The sequence below is a fragment of the Berghia stephanieae genome, chromosome 5 (genome assembly GCF_034508935.2).
Source record: "Berghia stephanieae isolate SIO BIC M18660-M18661 chromosome 5, UCSD_Bste_1.3, whole genome shotgun sequence".
Lineage (NCBI taxonomy): Eukaryota > Metazoa > Mollusca > Gastropoda > Nudibranchia > Aeolidiidae > Berghia > Berghia stephanieae.
Window position 1 is genome coordinate 48613025 of NC_088364.1, and position 22592 is coordinate 48635616.

At 34.6% G+C, this 22592-nt stretch overlaps 1 protein-coding gene across 3 annotated transcripts in view; it reads left to right on the forward strand.

Moving 5' to 3' along the window:
* LOC144973083 (tolloid-like protein 1) overlaps positions 1-22592 on the forward strand; it is a 119755-nt gene that overhangs the window by 59873 nt on the left and 37290 nt on the right. For all 3 annotated transcript variants that reach the window (XM_078915094.1, XM_078915096.1, XM_078915095.1), the window contains exons 3-5: positions 841-982; positions 3491-3616; positions 22395-22592. The exon at positions 22395-22592 is cut by the window's right edge and continues 49 nt beyond it. In XM_078915094.1, the coding sequence (XP_078771220.1) occupies positions 841-982; positions 3491-3616; positions 22395-22592 (466 nt within the window). The remainder of the gene's footprint in view (positions 1-840; positions 983-3490; positions 3617-22394) is intronic.

A 22592-nucleotide genomic window follows, 5' to 3' on the forward strand; every position in this document is an offset into this window, starting at 1 on the left:
TCCTCCTCCTCCTCCTTTTCCTATTATTATTATTATTATTATTATTATTATTATTATTATTATTATTATTATTATTATTATTATTATTATTATTATATTATTCATCACCATTCTTATCATTACTATTATATTAATTATATATATTATTATTATTATTATTATTATTATTATTATTATTATTATTATTATTATTTTATTATTATTATTATTGTGCTTGTTTATCAGATGTACGAATGAATCATAGTTGATATCCGACCGATATCACCTCCTTTATCCGCTCTCCAATTTATAGAGACCTATTGGGAGAAAAGCCTTTTTAATGGCTTGTTGAAATGTGTTGTTCCGTGATTTTAAAGCTTTGTGTTTGTCCGTATTTGTCCTAGGTTTGCGAGATTTTGCCGAAATGAGGGTAATTAAATGGGCTATGTGGTCTAGTGATATGACACTCGCTTTCGGATCGGAAGGTCCTGGGTTCGAGCCTCTCTCGGCGCATAGTTGAGCCCTTGTAAAGGGCTCCTTACTCACATTTTCTCATTGTAGTCAGGTGTTAAATGAGTACCTGGCCATTAACAGCGTTGTCTCTGTCCGAAAAAAATGTAATATCGCCTAACAGGCGTCGTGTCACGTTCTACATGTTACGTGTTGCCGTTAGTCAGGGACCCCTTGTAAAGCGCTTTGAGCACGTTTTGTGGATATTGCGCTATATAAAAGCTTAAGTTAATTTAAATTGGTCCATATTTGAAGAACGAGTTTTCTGGCCAAATCTTTCAATGCGTGTCTTTCCATAGTAGAGCAGTTAAACTGGTGAAACAACAAACTTTTATCTTATTTCTTTTCCAGGTGGCTTCTTTGGTGATATCGCTTTGGCCGATGAAGAAGTGAAATCCATAGAAGAGAATGCAAAAAAGAAGAGGAAAAAGGCGAAGGCCGAATCGAGGAACCCTTTATTTGAAATGCAAGTGGAAGACCCCGGGATATACAGGTTAGTAAGTACGAATGAGGTGGAAACGTTTTACTAACTCGGAAATTGGGGGTTGATTGTTGATGGGTTTTGTTTTTGTTTGTTTGTTTGTTTGTTTGTTTGTTTGTTTGTTTGTTTGTTTTTGTTCTTTTTTTTTTGATGTTTTGTTCATTTTGTTTTGTTTTTCTTTTTAATTGTTTTCTTTTTTTTTTTTCCTTTTTTTTAGATTTTTTTTTTTTAATTTTTTTTTTAATTTTTGTGTGTGTATTGTGTGGGTTTTTTAATGCTCCAACACGGAAACAAGCGTTTCTATGAGCTGACACTGTCGCCAGCGCTATTTACGTCTCACGTACAAAACAGAGCAGAAACTGATACTCAACAATAACAAAAAATACCAACAGATCACAGAAATACATAATAACGAGGGGGAAGTTCTAAACCTTAAGAGCATTTAGCAGATGCTGCGCATTATATTCGCCATCTCTGTTTTCAGACCAAAACAAGGTATATTATCAGAAAGGTCAATTGGAAGATATGATATACGTAAAGATTTTCTGTGAGATACAGCCTAGAGGGGCCCATAGAGGGTTGAAGGTCAAGAATAAAGAGGCCAGAAAACACCTTGATAACTGTAGACGTAGTAAGCCGTGGGATGCACCAGAATACTGCCGTGCAATGACAAAACCCGGTATAATGGCAAATCCCGATTTTGCAGAAGTGAACCTGCTCAAACTTTATTTCAACTTTTTACAATAACTATTCGGAATATTGATGCAAATTTGGTACCAATCGAAAGGTCTTTTTTTATTCTATCACTTTTAAAGTATAAAATTGAAAAATATAGACCTGGGTTACTCGAAAATGTACTGATTTACGGGGTTTTGTAATTGTATTGGAGAATCCCTAGCGCCACCTTTAATTGCTGTACTCTGGAAAGGAACGTATTTAAAAATTGGCCAAAAAACTAGGCCTAAAAATATCGATCAATTTAAATGACCCTCATCTTGGAAAAAACTCTCAAACCTGGTACCTCGCGAGATCCAGAGGTTTGAGGGGTTTTGGCAAGATGAGGGTCATATAAATTCAAGGACGAGTTTTCTGGCTTTTTTTTTTAATACGTGTCTTTCATTTTTTTAAATTGAGCTTTTATATAGAGCAATACCCACTAAATGTGCTCAAAGCGCTTTACAAGGGGTCCCTGGCAAACAGCAACATTTAACATTTAGGACGGGACATGACTCCTGATAGGCGATATTACATATTTTCAGACAGGGACAACAACAACGCTGTTAACGGTCAGGTGCACCTGAGTACGGTGATAGAATGTGAGTAAAGAGCATTCTCCTAGGACTCTACTATGCGCAGAGCGAGGCTCGAACCCAGGACTTTCTTATTCGAAAGCGAGTGTCATACCACTAGACCACATAGCCCCTTTCCAGAGTACGTACGGCAATGAAGTGGCTAAAGTGTGAAAAGCAACGATATCAATAGATAGTATGCGCTTTGCTAAGAAGCTCACAACATTGCCATCCGAAGTGTAACGGACCAACACACAAAACTATATGTAACCATGAACTTTTATAGTCTGGTTAATATAGTTTGGTGAGAGTAACTCATAAAAATGGATGGCAAAAAAACAATAACAAAGACCAGAGTGACATCACCTTCGTTCTATCTATACACAATACACTTGGTCTACCAAGTCCGATAACCCTCGCTCGTGCGATATCTATCTTGGTGTTCACTTGGGAGAATCGAGTTAATTAATAAGGTACGTGTAGTGTTACCTACAAAGGTTTTCAATAGCTCCAAACGTAGCCTTCGTTAGATTATTAGGTGAATGCCTATATTAACACAAATTCTGTCCCTTGGTTCTGACCGTCCGATCCGATAGCGAGTCATACCACAAGACCATATAAACACTATTTCTTGGGACTCGATGGTTTCTGCGAGTAAACAAAACTTACAAAATTAAACAATTCATAAAAACAACAAGCCACAACACTGACATAGCAGTCCCACGTAGATGGTCATTGTAATTATCCTTTGTCCATCATCAACCAAGGAACTGAATTTGGTAGACAATGAATACAATAGACTGACATTTTCGAAGTCACAATACAAGACAGAGATCACCGAGGGAAAGTTGCACGTAATGTCACAAATTATGATCACATTGGTTGTTCTAATGATTACAGCTCACAACAAGTTATTCCATTGGTTGCTCTTATAAATACAGCTCACGATTTACTTTCTATATGGTGGCCGCCGCTTTGTATTATGACTATATTATCTTGGACAGTGTCATGCTATGAGAATATTGAAGACCCCCTCATTGGTCTGCTAAGCGTCAGGTTTTGAGCGAGTTAACGAAAGCTTCGCTCCAAACCTGTGACAAAGAGGCTTTCCAAAAATATGGAGTCACTAGTCACTAAATTTTACGAAATTCAGAATACTTACTGATGGGCTCAATAAGAGTGTTTGGGGTCAATCTAACGTTACATTTACCCCATTTTTTTTCTTCCTCAGTTCCAATATTCCTCCCGTTCGGCAGAGTCTCTCAGAATACAAAAAACAACTCATCACCAACAAAAGTATTTTGAGGAAAATGTTAAAGAAAAAACAAAAGGCTATAAGAGCAAGATGTCCTCAAGAGTGAGTATACCTTTTATTTCATCTCCGTGTTCGACCTACCATCACAAAACAGTATCATTTTCCGTTTCTATTTCCTTTTTTAAAATCTTTTCTTTTAATTAACACCAGTGGATAACCCGCAATAGTTGTGGGGAAATAAAGGCTATTACGAACAGGCACGTGTCTATTTTAACTATGAATCAACCGTATTGTGGAAATTAGCATTGATCGAGACCTCCCATAGCGGGCAGGGAGGTACATACTGTGTCTTCTATCTGTTTTCCAACATGCTTTCTGCCTTAGTCTTGGAATGAGATTACTTGGTTTTTTCCTAGCCCTGGTCGGAGTCCTGGCTGGGAGGGAAACAGTCAAATGCATAGTTATTGTTTTGGGAGATGATATTTTTTCCCTTGTAAATCATCTCTCTGTTATGTATTATTATTTTTATTTTTAATGCATAATGTAAGCATTTGAGTGTGTTCCTCTTTGTTGGATTTTGTGCTTGTGTCTGGATGAGACTTGTAGGTGATTTCAAATAAGTACATGGTGGTATACTCTTGGAATCTACATCTGATCCCTATTTGTTCCCAGTTCCCCTTTGTCTTACTTTTTCTGGGATGCTTTAATTGTAATTCTAGAACTTTTTACTATCCCATTTCTTCCTTTTTACTGGCGCTGATATAACATAAATGTGTTGCAAGCGCCGTAATACCCTTAAAAACAAAAACAGCATTGATCGAGACAGATCTTTTGAGCTATCCGCGATCAAAATCGGTCCGGTAGGTGGGCGTAAATGAATCTGACAAGTCGGCGGCCCGATGGCGATTCCCAACGTCAAATAGCCGATCATTATGCTCCAGCAGATTTTCTAAATAATCATTTGAGTCAACGGGTGATAGAATTACCATCAATCTTCAAAGGTTTTTTAAGTTACTCGAATATCAATTTGTAAACAAAAAGTTTCTAAATATTTAGATTTACTATTTATTCCGTGTTATTTGGCAAAAAAAATTAACATGGACTGTATGAAACAATTTTGACCCCCAACACTATTTTTTAAAGAATAGATTACCGATTCCGACTTCTATATATTGTATATGGATTGATTATGGTCACTGACTGCCCCAGACCACTTGATGAATAATAGATTCCAGGGCATCACCTTCCAAAATCTCTTCTCTCAGTAAACTTATGGCAGTCTTCCCTCTATGCAATTTTCTCATCAATAATTGCTGATTTTCTGTGTAGCACTGTTGCAACGTTGACCATATCTGTTTACTTTGCAAACATTGTTGATAACACGATATCGAATATAGAGTGTTAGATTTGGCTATCCTTCTAAGTCATACAAACGCTTTGACGATCATCGCCGTACGTTATTATTATTATTTTTTTATTTTTTTTGACGTTATTGATTTGGAAGAAGCATGCTTGTATATCAGGATCTGTTTGTTTTAACACTTGACGCCAAAGTTATAATGCAGTGCTTATTTTACTCAACCAACTCCTCTCTTGTTAAAAGTAACGGTCTAGATAGTAATTTAATTATCGAATTTGAAATTCCCCACTCAAGAACAAACCATCATCTTTACTATTTATCCCCCTCCACGTCTTTGGTACTCCCTACCAACCACTTGTAAACAAACCTTTTCGAATGATGACTTCAAAAAATCGCTCCCTGCTTCCCTCTAAACCTCCTATTACTGAAGAGAGAATACCATACAATCTTCAGCCTGAGAGCGGTGGGGAGGAGTGGGGGGGGAGGCTGCCTGAAGCCAGGGATCGTGAAAATACTAACGAAAAGGTGAAAATCTAAACGTCTCTCTATTTTCACCTTTTCGTTAGAATCTTCAGAATCTTTGGCCGTAATGGAAGAAGGAGAGGAAGAAGAATTAATTTTTCTGTATGTGCATTCTCTTTCTGACACTTATTCCAGGGTTTCGATAGAAAAGGAGGATGTTGATCTCGGCTGCAGCAGAGATCTTTTTTTCTGACCCCTTCCACCCATAGTGACTAGGCAGCTGGGCCTGTTAGAGTTCTAGCGGAAAGTACTTTGCGGTAACCTAGCGTCCAATCCAAAAGATAGCAAACCATTTGGAGCTCTGTCGTACTCTGATTAACGTATATTTGAATTTTGGGCCAGAAAACTCGTCCTTCTAAATTTTCGATTGATTAAAATCTGGCCAAAGTTTTAAATACGTGTTTTTCGAAGTAAGGCTGAGTTGTCCGTTTAACGCGACAGAAACCGGGCGGGACAAACTTCGTATCTGGTGGTAGAGATAGTATGGTCTTGGCTAAGAAACTCACAACCTTGACATCTTTAATTCAGAAAAGTGAGTGGAGCAGGCACTTATGTTGGTAACAACAAGATATGAAGTGAATAGAAAAGTGCCAGAAGACAATAGAGAATAAAAATTTTTCGCGGCGGTGGTGGGGTTTGAACCTGCGACCTTATTGGTACGACAACTCCGCCTGGCAGGTGAGAGTGTGGCTCTACCGTGTGAGCTATCCACGAACACTAAAATATTCGTTTCAAACTCAAAGTCATTACTAGATCCCTCTCTCACCCACTTCTTGAGACCGCCGATTCGTTCGTACACCACCATCGCGAATAATTTTGACCAGCAGTTAAGCTTAATAGCCAATATTCTCAACACAAACATATAACATAGAAACGATTGAGACATTGAGTATGCTCCGGTGTATGGGGTGAATTTTTAATTCAGAAAAGTGAGTGGAGCAGGCACTTATGTTGGTAACAACAAGATATGAAGTGAATAGAAAAGTGCCAGAAGACAATAGAGAATAAAAATTTTTAAAAAATGTGGTGTACGAACGAATCGGCGGTCTCAAGAAGTGGGTGAGAGAGGGATCTAGTAATGACTTTGAGTTTGAAACGAATATTTTAGTGTTCGTGGATAGCTCACACGGTAGAGCCACACTCTCACCTGCCAGGCGGAGTTGTCGTACCAATAAGGTCGCAGGTTCAAACCCCACCACCGCCGCGAAAAATTTTTATTCTCTATTGTCTTCTGGCACTTTTCTATTCACTTCATATCTTGTTGTAACCTTGACATCCAGAAGTAAAACGGACCAATAAACAAAACTATGTGTAACCTTGAACGTTTATAGTCTGGTTAATACACTTTAGTGAAAATTCCTCATAAACGGGGATGGCAAAAACAATAACAAGGACCTGAGTGACGTGAACTTCATTCCATCTATTATTGCTCATCTTTTTAAACCATACAAAATATTTAAATTTATTTATTACGTTCCTCAGAATCTTCTCCTCAAATTTTCATTTTGACAAATTATGAAAACCCTTTGTATTACCTAATTATATAATTGGAACTATCTACACATGCTTCAAATATCGGATAATGTTTACATACCTCTTGCGTTGTATAAATTGGTGAAAAATACCTACATATGTGACCCACCGTGTCAGATCGGTATTATGTCGGGATGGACTAGATGCTGGAAAATGGAATTTATAGACACAAATATGAATCTTGGGGTTAATTTGTGTTCGCCATGATGGAAAATAGATCCTGTTTCTTTCATTGCAATAAACGCGAATGTCCTATTTCTTATGTTTATTTACAAATTCACTTTTTGGATTCTTATTATTCGTCCCGACATAATACCGTTTTGAAACGGTGGGTCACATATTTTCTTCACGGTGGACTTCCATTTATGTATTTGGTTATCCTCCATTCTCTTGGCCACAATTCACGGTTTGCCATGTGTGTGTGTGTGTGTGTGTGTGTGTGTGTGTGTGTGTGTGTGAGATTTTATGATTCTATTTTATGGCACGACCGGGTTCCATCGCCCATAATAACATTTTGAGACATGTTAAACAATTAGCAACTTTCCTCACAGTCCGGTTACCTGCTGCTGCCAACCTTAGGGATTTTGGGTTTGGGGTTTGTTTATTTACCTTTACCTGTTCAAGGGGGTGGGGTGTGCATCATTTCCCTAGAAGGTGAGATTTGGCTATGTGGTCTAGTGGTATAACATGGTTCGAATCCCATTCTGAGAATCCGCGTAATTGATTCCTTGCAAAAGGCTCTCGACTCACAGTCTTTCGCCGTAATCAGGTTGTAAATTGAGTACCTGGCCAAGTTAACAGCTTTGTCTCTGTCGAAAAAGAATTGTAAATAATAATTTGCCTAACAGACTTCACGTCACCTCCTACATGTTCAGTGAAGCTATTTGCCAGGGACCCTTTGTAAAGTGTTGAAGAGATCAGTATTGCTATTACTGACCTCCCTTATATTATCTTTTTTTTCCCCTTGAAGGAATTTTTGTCATGGATCTTATAACCCAACGTCTCGACACGGTTTTATGATGAGATGAACCACAATTATTGTTTCCTTTAGTTCTACTTACCAGAAATTCACCTTTCCATTTCTTTCCGCTCGTCCCCTGGTATTGTGACGTTTTTTTGTTTGTTTGCTGTTTTTTTTTTTGTTTTTTTTTTTTGTTTTTTGTTGTTATTTTTTTGTTTGTTTTGTTGTTGCTGTTGTTGTTGTTATTTTTTTGTTTGTTTAGTTTTTGTTTTGGGGGGGGGGGTTTGTTGTTTTGTTTTGTTTTTGTTTTTTGTTTTGTTTTTTTGTTTGTTTGTTTGTTTTATTCGTTGTTGTTTTGGGGTCGTATTTTTTTGGGGGGCTGGGGTATTTTTGGTGTTGCTGTTGTTTCGTTTGTTTGGGAGTTTTTTATTTCTTTATTTTTCATTTGTTTTGTATTTGTTTTTTGTTTTTGTTTTTGTTTTGTTGTTGTTTTGTTTTTGTTTTTTGTTGTTTTTTTGTTGTTTTTTTTGGGGGGGGGGAAGTATTTGCTTTCGGTTTGTTTATTTTTTAAGGAGGCCGGGGGTTGGATTTTTAAAATTTGTTTATGTGTTTTATTTTTAATTCTTTAACCACTCAGTGGTTGGGAAACTCTAGTTCATTTAGATTTGATGGGAAATACTTTGTCATTAATCATTAAAGAGCATCCTATCGAAAGGGTAGATAGGGGAAAAAATATTGTCCGTTTCACACCGCAAAAACTGAGTTGAATTCCGGATCGGTAGCATGGAAATACTAATTTTTTCCGTGTTAATGGTGGTGAAAAAATAGAAGAAGAAAAGCTTGGATTGTGTTGAAACGCTCTTTATATAACATGCATACTTATTTATTTATTTATTTATTTATTCATTCATCTATCTATTTCAGTAAACGTAACGCATTTCATCTTATGATGGGATGTAACATCTTCATACTTCATACTTTACACATTACGCAAGCGTCACACCCAATACCGTCGCACTCTGAAAAAAAAACTAATATTTTTTCCCATTTGGACAAAAAACTTTTACTACAAATATCGATTGACTAAAATGACCTTCAACTTGTCAACAAGTCTGAAATCTGATACTTCAATGAAATGTCAGATTTTAAACTGTTTTACAATTTGAGGCTCATTTTTAAAGATCTTTCTTTGAAGTTGAAGATTTCTGGCCAAAATATTATTTTAAGGGTTTTATCAGATTTTATAAAATGCTGTCAGCCGTCATTATTATTACTCATCTTTAGCCTTATCTCTTTACACGCCCTCAACTTCAATGTCTGACCCACATAACATATCCTGTTTTGATGTACTCTTGATACAGCAGCTTTTTTATTTTGGCTAGAAAAAAAATGTATTTTAAATATGCATAGATTAAGAGCATTTTTAAAATATGAATATTTATAAAACACATTGCTACAGAATGACCATGCTACAGTTATTCCAGAGAGAAAGATAAAGGGAGTAAATGTGTGTCATAAATATGGGAACAACACAAAACAAACGAGGTTTCGGAATTTGGCCTTTTTCAAGTAAACACGAAATATATATATATATGATTGTCATAATACCAAAGGCCGAAACGTTGTTTGTTTATGAGTCATATTTACTCCCTTTATCTTTCTCTCAATTTTATTGACTCATTTTAGCACCTCTAGTTTTCAGTTATCTCCCCCCCCCCCCCCCCCCCAGCAGGCCAAATGGAACCATATTTCCACTTCGCACAGTACTAGTCGCCTGCTAGGCGTTCTTTTTCTACTAACACTCTCACAATATCCGTCACCTCATATAGCCATATACTCATTCACACCTGAGCTGATGCATGTGAAGTGTCTTACCATAGAACTCACGTCGAGGCCAGAATTCTCCACGATTACAGTCACTCATCCAACCACTGACCAAACATAACAGTGCTTGACTTAGGTGACAGAACGAGACACCGAGTCGAACTTTTCAAAGTTATTATAAAGTTTTAAATTTCGATTTCAAGACTTTAGGCGTCTTGAAAGAGCCCTCTAAATAACAATTTTAAAAACCTCCATGGCCATACAAGACAAGTTGGGTTAACGCAATAGGCCTCAACAGTCGTGACGTCACGTCCCTCGTAATGACGCCTAGGAACTTAGTAACTGGTTCTAAACCATCGGAACAATGGCGGACGCCTTTTTGAAATACTTCTCCGACGAGCATAAAAGTGTATCCAGAGGAGAAAAACATTATAAATCTGATCATGTTTTAACTTTTATACATTCTGATCACATGACATGTGAAAAAGTTCTAGCAAGCATGAAGAATAAAAAGTACCGATTTTCTTTGTTTAGAACCAAGCTGCTCGTTGCTTGGCGGACGTGACATCAGACTATTGAATCCTATTTTTGAATTGAAGGTTTTAAATGTGATTTTCAAAGATAGATGCCACGAGTCTTGAATGCGGGACTAATTTTTCTTCTACTCTTTGATCGAAAGCATCGCAGCGCAAGCAACGACATCTATATGAAGTCCAAGAGGGCAAGCCATCTCCATTATATCAAATTTATTCCCGAATCGATTTCCGACGTGTACTTAATCGCATGTCTGATGACCTAATCAAACCCCTAATTGTGTTCGGTTATCAGACCTTTAAATATGCATGTTCGCATATTTACATATGTTTGTTTGTTTTTAAAATAGAATTTGTAATTGTCCTTTGTTGTTGATAGAATTTTTTGCTTTGTTTTGTTTGTTCGTTTGTTTCGTTTTTGTTTTTGTTTGTGTTTATTTTTATTTTTTTAATTTTGTTTTGTTTTTATTTTATTTTTGTTGTTTCCTTGTTTTGTTGGGTTTTTTTAAAACATTTTTTATTTTCAAAACTGTGAAAAATAAAGTTTTATAAAAAGTACGGGGTCCTTTTTTTGTTCCCTAAATAAAAGAAAGAATGTAATTTCATAACGTTTCATAATATTTATCCCACAACTTATGACACCGGATTCACGATTTCAATCCTGCATACGAAAAAGTCTTCGGTTGCACATCTGAGTTTGATATAATTATAAATCCCTGGAAAAAAAAGACATCGAGGGAGATTGACAAGATTATGGCCATTTGAATCGAAGGATATTTATTGAGGGACGATTTTTTTCGCCAAAATTTGAAAAATGTGTTATTTTGGTTTGGGGTTTGTTTTTTTTTCAAGAATACGACCTGATCTGTGATTGCGATGTATAAATATAACGAAATTGGCGTCATTCAGCGCTCTTTGTCATTGTTTCAGCCATCCATTTTTTTATGAGTATTTCTCACTGACTTGTATTAATGAGACTATAAACGTTTAAGGTTACACGTTGCTTTGTGTGTTGGTACGTTATATCCGGCTGACTGATGTTATGAGTTTTTTTTAACTAAACGCATAGTCTTAGACATAGCTAGATTAGCATCCGTGTCTTGGAATCCCATAGCAGAGAACAACAAGAATCGTATGATATCAAAAAGCCCTTTTCTCAGTTTTGGCCAGAAAACGTTTAATTTCTATATCGAAAGACTAACACGACACGCAACTTGTCAAATAGTCTGAACATGAGACGTCAAAGGTTTAAGCCGTCGTTCAAGGTCACCTTCATCTTTTTATATATAGAGTAAAAAAAAGTTCTGGCCAAAAACAGAAAAAGCTATTTTACCATTATAGATTATAACAGGTGTGTCGATCAGACACGATAACTATCCTTGTTGTGTTTTATTTCTTCTTTTTTTCTCTCTACAAATCTTTTTCTATTTATTTGGCTTATCAGACAAAACGCATCTGCCAGACTCCCCACCTTGCGCTCACGCACTAGGGTGGCCGTTCATTGTTCACTGGCGATGTCCATAATATATTTTATCTATCAATCTGTGTATCCAAAAGCCCCGAAAGCTCATCTTTTTTTCCAATTTGTCAGCAGTGTAGGCTCTTTACTACAAATATTATGACGTCCCAATCAAATATTCACCTGGTCTTGATGGCAAAACAATAACAAAAAGAGGCAATCTATAAACGATTATGCTATTATCAGCAGTGGCGGTTCTAGCCTATTTACATTGGTGGGGCAAAGATGCTTCGGTCATATATATATATATATATATATATATATATATATATATATATATATATATATATATATATATATATATATATATATATATTTTTTTTTTTTTTTTTTTTTTTAAATTTATTTTTTTATTGTTTTTTTTATTTATTTATTATATTTATTTATTTTTTGATTTATCTTTTCATTTTTTTAAAGTTATTTATTTATTTATTTATTTATTTTTAATTAATTTTTTTAAATTATTATTTTTTTCACCTTTAAAAAATAATATTTCAACCACAAATATCACATTTACAATGAAATGACAATACCAGTAGATTTTAATTATTCCAAACGTAATCAAAAATGAATCACGAAAGAGAATACAACTAAAAAATAAAGCGACGAGACATAATGCGACAACACCTTGACAATACAAGTCCATTTCGTTCACTCGAAAAATTAAAGATTTGCTTTAATCCCTCAACGGCGAGATAAATATTTCTGTTACATTACTGGTTTTCAGTAGTATGTAGTAACCTTAAAGTTTTAATCGAGAAGCAACAACAGCGATATGACTCGAGTTTCATTCAGAGCTCAAATTGCATTTCACTGCTGTCTTGATGATTAGAATGACTGTGCCGGTGGTGGTAGTGGTTGGAATAGTGGTAGCGGTGGTGGTGGTGGTGGAGGAGGATGTAATTATGGTAGTGGTTTTGGTGATGCTGTTGGTTAGAATGATAGTTGTGGAGACGATGACGGAAATTTTATGATGATGTTGATATTGTTTTTATTGCTATTGTAGTACTTGTTGTTAATATTGTTGTTGTTGTTGTTGTTGTTGTTAATGAAGAAGAAGATGATGATGATGATGATAATGATGATTATGATGACAACGACGATGTCGTCGACAATGATGGTTACCATACGTTATTACAAAGTTTATTCAATCTTAGGCTTTCGACAATAAATCATACAATTTGATGACCACATACATGAAAGTGGAAAAAAAATGGTAAATGGAACCAAACAATAAACTGATACCATTAATAACAACAAAAAAATACAACAATAGTAATACCACCAATACGTACAATAATAATAATAATAATAATAATAATAATAATAATAATAATAATAATAATAATAATAATAATAATAATAATAAATAATAATAATAATAATAATAATAATAATGATGATGATAATAATAATAATAACAATAATAATATTACCATCATCATTACTACCACCACCATCATTACTACTACCACCACCGCTACCACTATTACTACCACCATCACCATCATTATTACGTTTCCAATCATTTTTTCTCGTTTTAAAAAATTTGATATCTATCAAAACAGACGAAATTCCGGTCATTTTTTTAAAGGGTAGTTAAAATATCTACGATTTTATTAGCCCTGAAAACTACGATTTTTATTTTCCTATTTCAAGTAGGCAGGTCTGATATGACAAGTATCAGTATCAGTTCCATAGTCAAAATAAGACAAACAAAAACAAAGTTTATTTAATCTTAGGCTTTCGCCAATACTTCATACAATACAATTAAGACAAAATAATGTTACCAATTTCTCCTCATGCATTCGTTAGACTATAACAATAACGACCGTGTTATCTTTACTCTTTACCCAACCAACCCCGAGCTTCCCGCCTCTTCATCGCGAACAACTTCTTATGTATGTAGTAGCTTCAGGACGGGCAAGTACGGAATCTGCCCACCCTTCCGTATTTCCTCTATAACTTAGTTAGAATTCAACTCTCTCCTTTCTCAGAAGAGTATTTCTCGTATACTAATTCAATTGTTGAGAAAACCAAAATGGTGGTTGTATTTTATATATTTATTTAGTCGTGACTTTTGAATAAAAGTGTTTTGTTTTATTAGACGGAATACAATAGAAAATTACATTGTTTTGCAAAATTATTTTGTCTGGCAATAAAAATACAGCGGTAATTAATTTAAGAATTAAAAAAAAAGAACTAACAAATTAATTTGTTAAAAAACAAAACAAAAAAAAAAACCAAAACAACAACAACAACAAAAAACAAATAAGAAAACAGTTTAAATAAATGAGTTTTGAGAAGCACTAAAGAAAACGAGAAAAAAAGAAAAGTTTAAATGGATAAACAAATATATAAAAACAACACAAATTAATACTAAATTGATATAAAATTAGTAAATTAATAAATTTAATTCAATACTGGAACATTCCCAAAGTCATTACATCAATGGTACCAGCACAAGTAAGGCAATAAATAAGAAAAAGTTCGTTTGCCAAAATCTCTATTTAGTTTTCACTGGTTAATAAGGTGGGCTCATTTGAATTAGCCCGACCTAGTACTGGAGAGGCCAGACAGCAAAAATCGGAGTTAGTTCACCGTCAGGCGACGTGACGATGAGATGACGATGTGGGCGGAGTGGAGTGGTTGGGGGGGGGGGGGGTGATAAAAAAAGAACAGGAGCGTATCCTGGTTTTTGCATTACGGGATGCATGGTGATTCTCAATCTATCAAAAATAAACACAAATTGATTTCAGTACGAAGTATCAAGTTTAAGTAGTAACTTTTGAAATTATCTAATTTAAATTTGATTATTTCAGACCTGGTAATACAGCATATAACTTGAAAAAACAGGCTGGTATTTGCCCACCCTGCCCATTATTACCAGCCGTCCCTGATTATCAGAGGCCCCAACCAACAGTAATTTATTATATTATATAAAGAAGGAACGAAATTGTAATCACTCAACTCTTTCTTATTGCTTTAGACAGCTATTTCGGTGATTAGTTTTCACTAAATTCTATCAATTAGATTATAATAAATCATCAAAGTTACAATTAATTTTGTGCGTTGGTAAGTTATATCCGGCTAGCGGATATTGTGGGTATTTTAACTAAACGCACAACACCAATATATATATATATATATCCTTTCTTAAAAAAATATAGCATTGTGGAGAACATTGTGCTTATTTGAGTCAATAAAAAAATTGATACGGCGAACAACTCTACTGAAAGATTTGAAAATTAGAAATGTATTTTTTACAGATAGATAAACAGATAACTTGATTTCCTTTTATAATTTAAAGTCAGTTTGAAAGTTCGTTGAGTCAAACAGATATCATAAAATATGTACCAACGACGACACTTGACTCCCAAAATCAACTAATTTTGACACTGTAAAAAGTTGTCAATTTGCGTCATCTATTTATGACATCAAGTATTATTATTATTTCCGTTGTGTTGTTGATTTAGCGGTGATCAGTGTTTGTTCTAATTGCGCGTATGTTTGTGTGTGTGTGTGTGTGTGTGTGTGTGCGTGTGTGTGTTTGTGGTTGTGTGTGTGTTGTGTGTGGTGTATACATGTGTGTGTGGGTGTTGGCATTTTTCAGCAAATCGTGGCATTCATAGTGATATTATTCACTTGATCACATGAAGGTATTTCAGTCGCCATTTTGATTCTTTTTTTACTATTAGGGTTAGCTCGAGATCGAGGATATTTCTTTTTCTATTAAGGTTAGTCATAAGTCTTAGTAAAGGTGCTAGGATGTTTGTTTTTCCATAAGTTAAGTAAAGGGGAGACATTCCGAAAGCTCCTACATCCCCAGTATTCTTTAAATTTGTATTTTCACCGTTGATATTTTGTCAGGCATTTATTTATTCAATTTGTCATTATATCTAGAAGTATTTTAAAAACTCTAGAACAAACCTTGATAGATTTGTGAAAGTTTAAAATTTCTTAATTTGACCATTGTTTTCATTTTCAGCCGCCATTTTGATTTGTTAAATATTGAAAGGTAGTGCAAAGCAGTCCGAGAGTTGTTTTTTTTTTTTTCTATTAGGGTTAGCTCTAGAGGTTAGTCATAAGTCTTATTAAAGGTGCTAGGAAGTTTGTTTTTCCATAAGTTAAGTAAAGGGGAGACATTCCGAAAGCTCCTACATCCCCAGTATTCTTTAAATTTGTATTTTCACCGTTGATATTTTGTCAGGCGTTTATATATTCAATTTGTCATGATTTTTTCTATTAGGGTTAGCTCGAGATCGGATGATTTTTTTTTCCTATTAGGCTTAGTCATAAGTATTATTAAAGTGCTAGGGTGTTTGTTTTTCCTATTCGAGTTAATTAAAGGTACTAGGTTTAATTTTTTCTTGGGGTTAGTTGAGGGAATATATTATTAAATATATTATTGGGCCACACAGAAAAATCAACCGAAGATATACCAAATTACACAGACAACGTTGTTTACCAATCTGCCCTCATTAAATGATGGTGAGTACAGTATCGAATGAAAATAGTTCTTTCCCCGCGAAATTGCGGGCTTTTTACTAGTATATATATATATATATATATATATATATATATATATATATATATATATATATATATATACATTACGTTTGTGACAGAGATTTAAGGATGCGGCCCTCTGAGTCGTGTATATCTGACGAATGCTACTCGTATCAAGTCCATGATTCTGGTTGTCCATGGCCATTCTATATTATATACATCGTCTCTTTCCCCATCAAGAACAACTAAATACTAACATCATCACCAACATAGTTTAAATAGGCTTCTCCATCTTGACATTCGTCGTCGATTTATGACTATGAACTTTAATATTTAAGAATTTTGAGAAAACGCTTCTCCCTTGGGTTTAATTTTGACAATTACGACATCTCTTCCCTGAACAAGTTACATCTGCGTTACCTCTCAGACTGTCTCTAGATAATAAAAGATTATCAAAGTAATATAATAAAGATAAATAAAAAAGAAGGAATAAGAGCTTTTGTAAGCTGACAGACAATGTCTGGTCTTGCTTTGAATAAGTGAGAGTCTCGGGATGGATTTAGAATGAGTCAGCATAGCAAAGAGGTGGTAGTAGTAATAGTAGTAAGTAGTAGGTAGTAAAAATGCACGGATGGTCTCTTGAGGTTTTATACGACGTATGAACGCGATACGGATGTCTGGGGGAAGACTTAAGTGGATGGAAGCTGGATTGACAGAGTGTAAAATGGATTGAGAAGAAAGATTGATAAAATAATAGATGGATGGGCGATGGATGGATTGATGAATGGATAGCTAGATAGATGAGTGGGTGGGCGAGTGGGTAAAAGTACGGTATAGATAGATAAATAAATAGATAGATAGATAGATAGATAGATAGATAGATAGATAGATAGATAGATAGATAGATAGATAGATAGATAGATAGATAGATAGATAGATACGTATTCCCACCTCTTTTTTCGCCTACAATAATGGCATACATAATTCAAGCTTCTTTAATAGTCGAGCACTCTATAGATTAGTGCACATCTATATTACATGGTGCATTCCCACTGATGCCTTATGCTTAATATGTTGCATACTGCTTCAGTATTTCCAAGCATGCGTTATGAAACCAAATTTCGATTTCATACAATAAAAGTCGTTTTATTTCTGTGTTATGTATACTAGCAACCTGCGTCACTGCTTATAGGCCCAGGTATTTATTCCTTCCTGAGTCGAACGAGGTAATATGTGTTAAGTGTCTTACCGGAGGTCGCTACGCTGTAGAGGGTAAATTATTTTCACCAGTTCGGTTACTGACCTCACTCTACATTGCTTGGTTTTGTTACAATACAGAATACTGTACCCGTGAGTGAACGACGCCACAATAAAAGCGAAAATCAGAGAAATCCAATGAGAAAGATGTTGTTATGATAAACAATGACAAAAAGGTCGGTTCATAAGGTAAACTCGTAAAAAGGTTTTAACATGTTATGATGTACAGGTTATCTTGCTCTGTTCATAACTAAATATAACTATATATATATATATATATATATATATATATATATATATATATATATATATATATATATATATACTAGTGGATAACCGGCAGTATTTTACTTATTACACAACCATACTGTGGAAATTAACATAGATCGAGTCGATCAACAATCAAAATCGGTTAGGTATAAAGTGTGTAAGTGCGCACAAAAGAATTTGGGGCGGCAGGCCAGATGGCGATTCGCAACGACATAATGACCGATCATAATCAATCAGCATGCCCGAGTGAGGGGACAAACGCATTTTTAGAAATTCCAGACATGCTGTTGATAACGCTGACGTTAGCTTTTAAAAAATACTTTAATATCTTGGTATAACAATGAATGAAGACGGTGTCAAAACTATTAATATTACAAACTTATGTTTAAAATGCTAATAAAATTAACAAATAAAATATATCTTAATAAAGATTTATACTTTTAAAATTAAGTTAGAATTTTAAGTTCTAATCACTTTACTTTAGATAGTTCAAAACTTTCAAAATATATTATTTCTTTTTTCATTAAATAAGGGAGATAACTCTTTAAGTGTCCAAGGATCGAGCATAACGAACAGACAAATTATGGCAAATCCGAAGGCCAAAAGACTCATGATTACGCCCTAGCAGATATTCTAAATAACCATTTGAATCAACGGGGCAATGAATTAACATTACGTTCAAAAAGGTTTGCAAGTTACTCGTAGATCAATCTGTGAAAATAAATAGGTTTATAATTTTTAGATTTGCTCGTAATTCGCTGCTCGATGATAAAAAGTTAACATTTTCTGTACGGAACAATGTTAATCTCCAATCTCCAACCCTTTTTTTAAAGAATAGCTATGGGGTGAGAGAGAAAAAATCCGGAAAAATTTAGAAGCCAATAACTGCCGGTCCATAACTTATGCAAGTCTGAAACCACAATCAAACCAATTTATTGAAATTTATGTACAGAAATTTTCAGTATTTCAATTATGGGGCAGTATAACTACAGAACAAATTGCGTTTTTCCACTGGTCAAACCCATATGAATCAATACCAAATATTATCTTAATTGGGTGTCAAAATCCCGACAATTAACAAAACTTCATCAACATCCGACCACTTGCCTTCAAACCTGTTTTCACCGAAATTTTAAGTTTTCAAAATTGTTTATCGTGTTTTGTTTTGTTTTTGTTTTTCAGTTTCGTAAAATTGTGTAGATACATTGCTTTTCCTTTCGACGGCAGAACATATTATTAGAGGATAGACTGATTGACCTTTGAACCTAGGTAGAGTTGGTGTTCTCTAGAAACCTGGTCTTGTCCTCGGGGAAATAGGAACATCCGGAACCAGGTGGTTCTAGAGTTTCGTTGTCTTACTCCAGGGCCGACAAAATGTGTAATCTTAAATCGAACCGGGTGCATCCAATGTGATCCATCGCATCAAAACGGTATTATATCGGGGTGGTTTAGATGCTAAGAATTAAAGTTATAGTTTTTAAAATAATTTGAGGCCTTTTTGTTTTGTTTTTCTTGTATTTTATTTTTGTTTTTTTGTTTTGTTTTTGTTCGTTATTGTTGTCGTTTTTGTTTGTTTGGATTTTTATTTTTTTGGGGGAGGGGTTTTTATTGTTTTGTTTTTGTTTTGGTTTTTTGTTTGGTTTTTTTTTTTTTTTTTGGTTTGTTTGTTTTTGTTTTTGTTTTTTAGGGAGGGGGGTGTCGTATTTGATTTGTTTTTATTGGTTTTAGTTGGGTTTTGGTTTATTTGTTTATTTTGGGGAGGGAGGATGTTTGATTTGTTTTGTTCTTGTTTTTGTTTTCTGTTACTTTTTATTATTTTTAAACTGAGGAAAATATCATTGTTAAATTTGAGGCGATAGGTTACAAATTGAATAATTTAGTACTCTAGTAGCTCTAGTAGTCTTTTTCATTTTGTCTTATTTTTTTCCCCATTTTTTTCTCTTTTTTTTTTTTTTTTTTTTTTTTTTTTTTTTTTTTTTTTGTTGCTTTTAAACAACAGCACGAATTAAGACGACCACCTTGTCAAAAATTGCTTAGCAGGGGATTTCAATGAAGTCTCAGATTTTACAAATGTTTTTACAAGATGTGGTTGTTTTGTTTGTTGAGAATTTTTATTTCGTTTTTTTTTCTTTTGTTTTGTTTATTTGTGTTTGCTTTTGTTGTTATTGTTGTTGTTGTTCTTCTTCTTCCTCTTCTTCTTCTAGTTTTTGTTTTGTTTTTGGTTTACGATTTTTTGTTATTTCTTTTTAATTGTTTGTTTTTTATCTCGTACTTGGTTTTTTTTTTTTTTTTTTTTGGGGGGTATATTTTTGTTTTTAATATTGTTATTTTTATCACTATTATTAGTATCTTTACAAGTCTTATTGTTTACAATTTTGACTGTTGACAAATCATCTAGCTAACCTAATTCTAATAAGTTGTACGTCGAAAATATAAAATTTCCCGCGTCAAATTTATGTTATCACGAGGGTTAGCTAGAGACTAAAAGCTGAATTTAATTTATTATCAAAATGATTAACATTACAAAATTGAGAGATTTTTTAAAAAATCCTACAATGTATGAAACCCCATTCATTTTATTCATCGAGTTTAAGGATTGGGTAGTTAGCTCTCCTAGATCTATCAGAAAGTATTTTGCAATAGGCGATCGTCCTATTTAGATTGGAAACAAGCAATTTGTACAAGCTTTTGTGGGTTTATTGGGGGGGTAGGGGGTGATGGTTGTTTTTGTTTTGTTTTTTTGGGGGTCTTTGGGGTCTTTTTTTTTTTGTTTTATTTTTATACTTGGCGGGGGGGGGGGCGGGGGGAAGGTGGTGTTTTTTGCAAGTTGCGGAACAAGTAGCTTAATTCTGTTTTTGGAATCTAAAGTCAAATATTTACAAATGCAAAGAACCACGGAAGAGTTGTTTTCCAATAAACCTTACCTATTTTTTTTCACATTTTGAGGTATTGGGGATCATCTCCTCTGGAATCTCTCTTAATGGTCCATTATTTTTGTTGTGAACAAATCTTTGAGAGCAGTTTTATAAGAAAATCCTTGTGTCAATGGATACTTTAAATACAGTTTATTCTATCTCCTTAGTTTTTAGAGGGGGGGGGGTCCCGATAGCTCAGTTGGTAGAGCATTTGTTTCACACGCAAAGGGGCCGAGATTAATCCCGGGTGCATTCGAGATTTTTATTTCACCCCCCCCCCCCCCCCTCGTCCACCCAGCAGTGATTGCGTAGCTGGGTCTGTTAGATTTGACAGAAAGTTCTTTGCGATAGGCTAGCGTCCTATCCAAAGGGCAGCAATTAATTGCTGTTGTCCGTTTCACGCAATAGAAACCGGGATAAACTCTCGTCTCCGTGACCAAAAGGCTCTTAAAGGACAATTTTTTTTCGTTTTTTAGGAAAACCTCGATTTTACTGCTGCATAATAGCAAAAATATCACGAAGCTTCCCTGTTATCCGTGAAAGTTCAAGAAACATTTTTGCTCTGATTTTTACGCGTCGCGATGTTTTTTACTACAATGATAATTCTTAAGGTCAAATATTTTGATGTCGGTTAAAAGTTCACCCATTGATGTCGCGCAGCGGTATTGGAACTCAACTCGTTAGAACTCCACACGTAGGAGTTCAAGAATCTTATAGATAGTATGCGCTTGGCTAAGAAGCTCACAACATTGCCATCCGGAAGTATAACGGACCAACACACAAAACTATTAGTAATCTTGGACCCTTTTTATAGTCTGGATAATACAGTTAACCCTCTCCTTACCAATTATAAGAAAATCGTCACATTTGTTACGATACAACCAACATTTTTCTTATTCAAATTTCTCTTGTACATCATAAAATTTAAAGAAAATGAACAGTGTGTTGTAGAGCATGTTTTGCTTAAGAAGTTATGTATCGTAAGAACGTTTTTGTTATTATGTCTGAAGGATAAAAATATTTTTCGTCTTAGTTGGGTGTAAAGTCTTGGGGAAAATCTTGAAAATGGCTGGTAAGGAGAGGGTTAAGTGAGAATTACTAACAAACGTCTTAGTTGGGTGTAAAGTCTTGGGGAAAATCTTGAAAATGGCTGGTAAGGAGAGGGTTAAGTGAGAATTACTAACAAACGTGGATGACAAAAAAAAAAAAAATAACAAAGACCAGAGTGACGCCATCTACGTTCTATCTATATAATGTTTTGATTTAGCTCATGGAAGGAAAATCTCAAAATGTGAAAACATCGATATAATAGATTGTGACCGATCGTCCCAGTATGGTATATTTGTAGAGGAGAACCAGATGTCGTAAAATGAATTTAAATTTAGAAAGATCAGAAATATGAAACGTTATGTGTTCATATTTTAATATAACTATATTCGCTCCCCTCAATTAAACATGTCAACCCAAGTTTCATGTCTTTGACTATAAGCTCAACTTCTATTAGCGCCTTCTGTTCTATCTGTTCATTGTTGCTGTTGGCTTAGAACTTTTTGTAAAACGCTTTGAGCATATTATGAGGATAATATTGTGTTTTTTAAAAGCTCACGTTTTTAATAATGATTAATTAAAATCAGAAATGTGCTTATTCCTTTCCCTTTTTTTTCGCTCTTATTTCAGAACGAAAAAGAAATGTCGTCAAGAAAAGTTAATGCTCAGAGCGGAAATAAAGAAAGCTCGGGATAAATGGCGAAAACTTCGACAAAAATTAAGACATCTCCGAGCACAGGAGAGGATGTCTGCAAAATTGGAGAAGGATAGAACGAGTGCTGCTGGCAAATCATCCAAAAAGTATGCTAGGAAAAATGATGCCAAGAA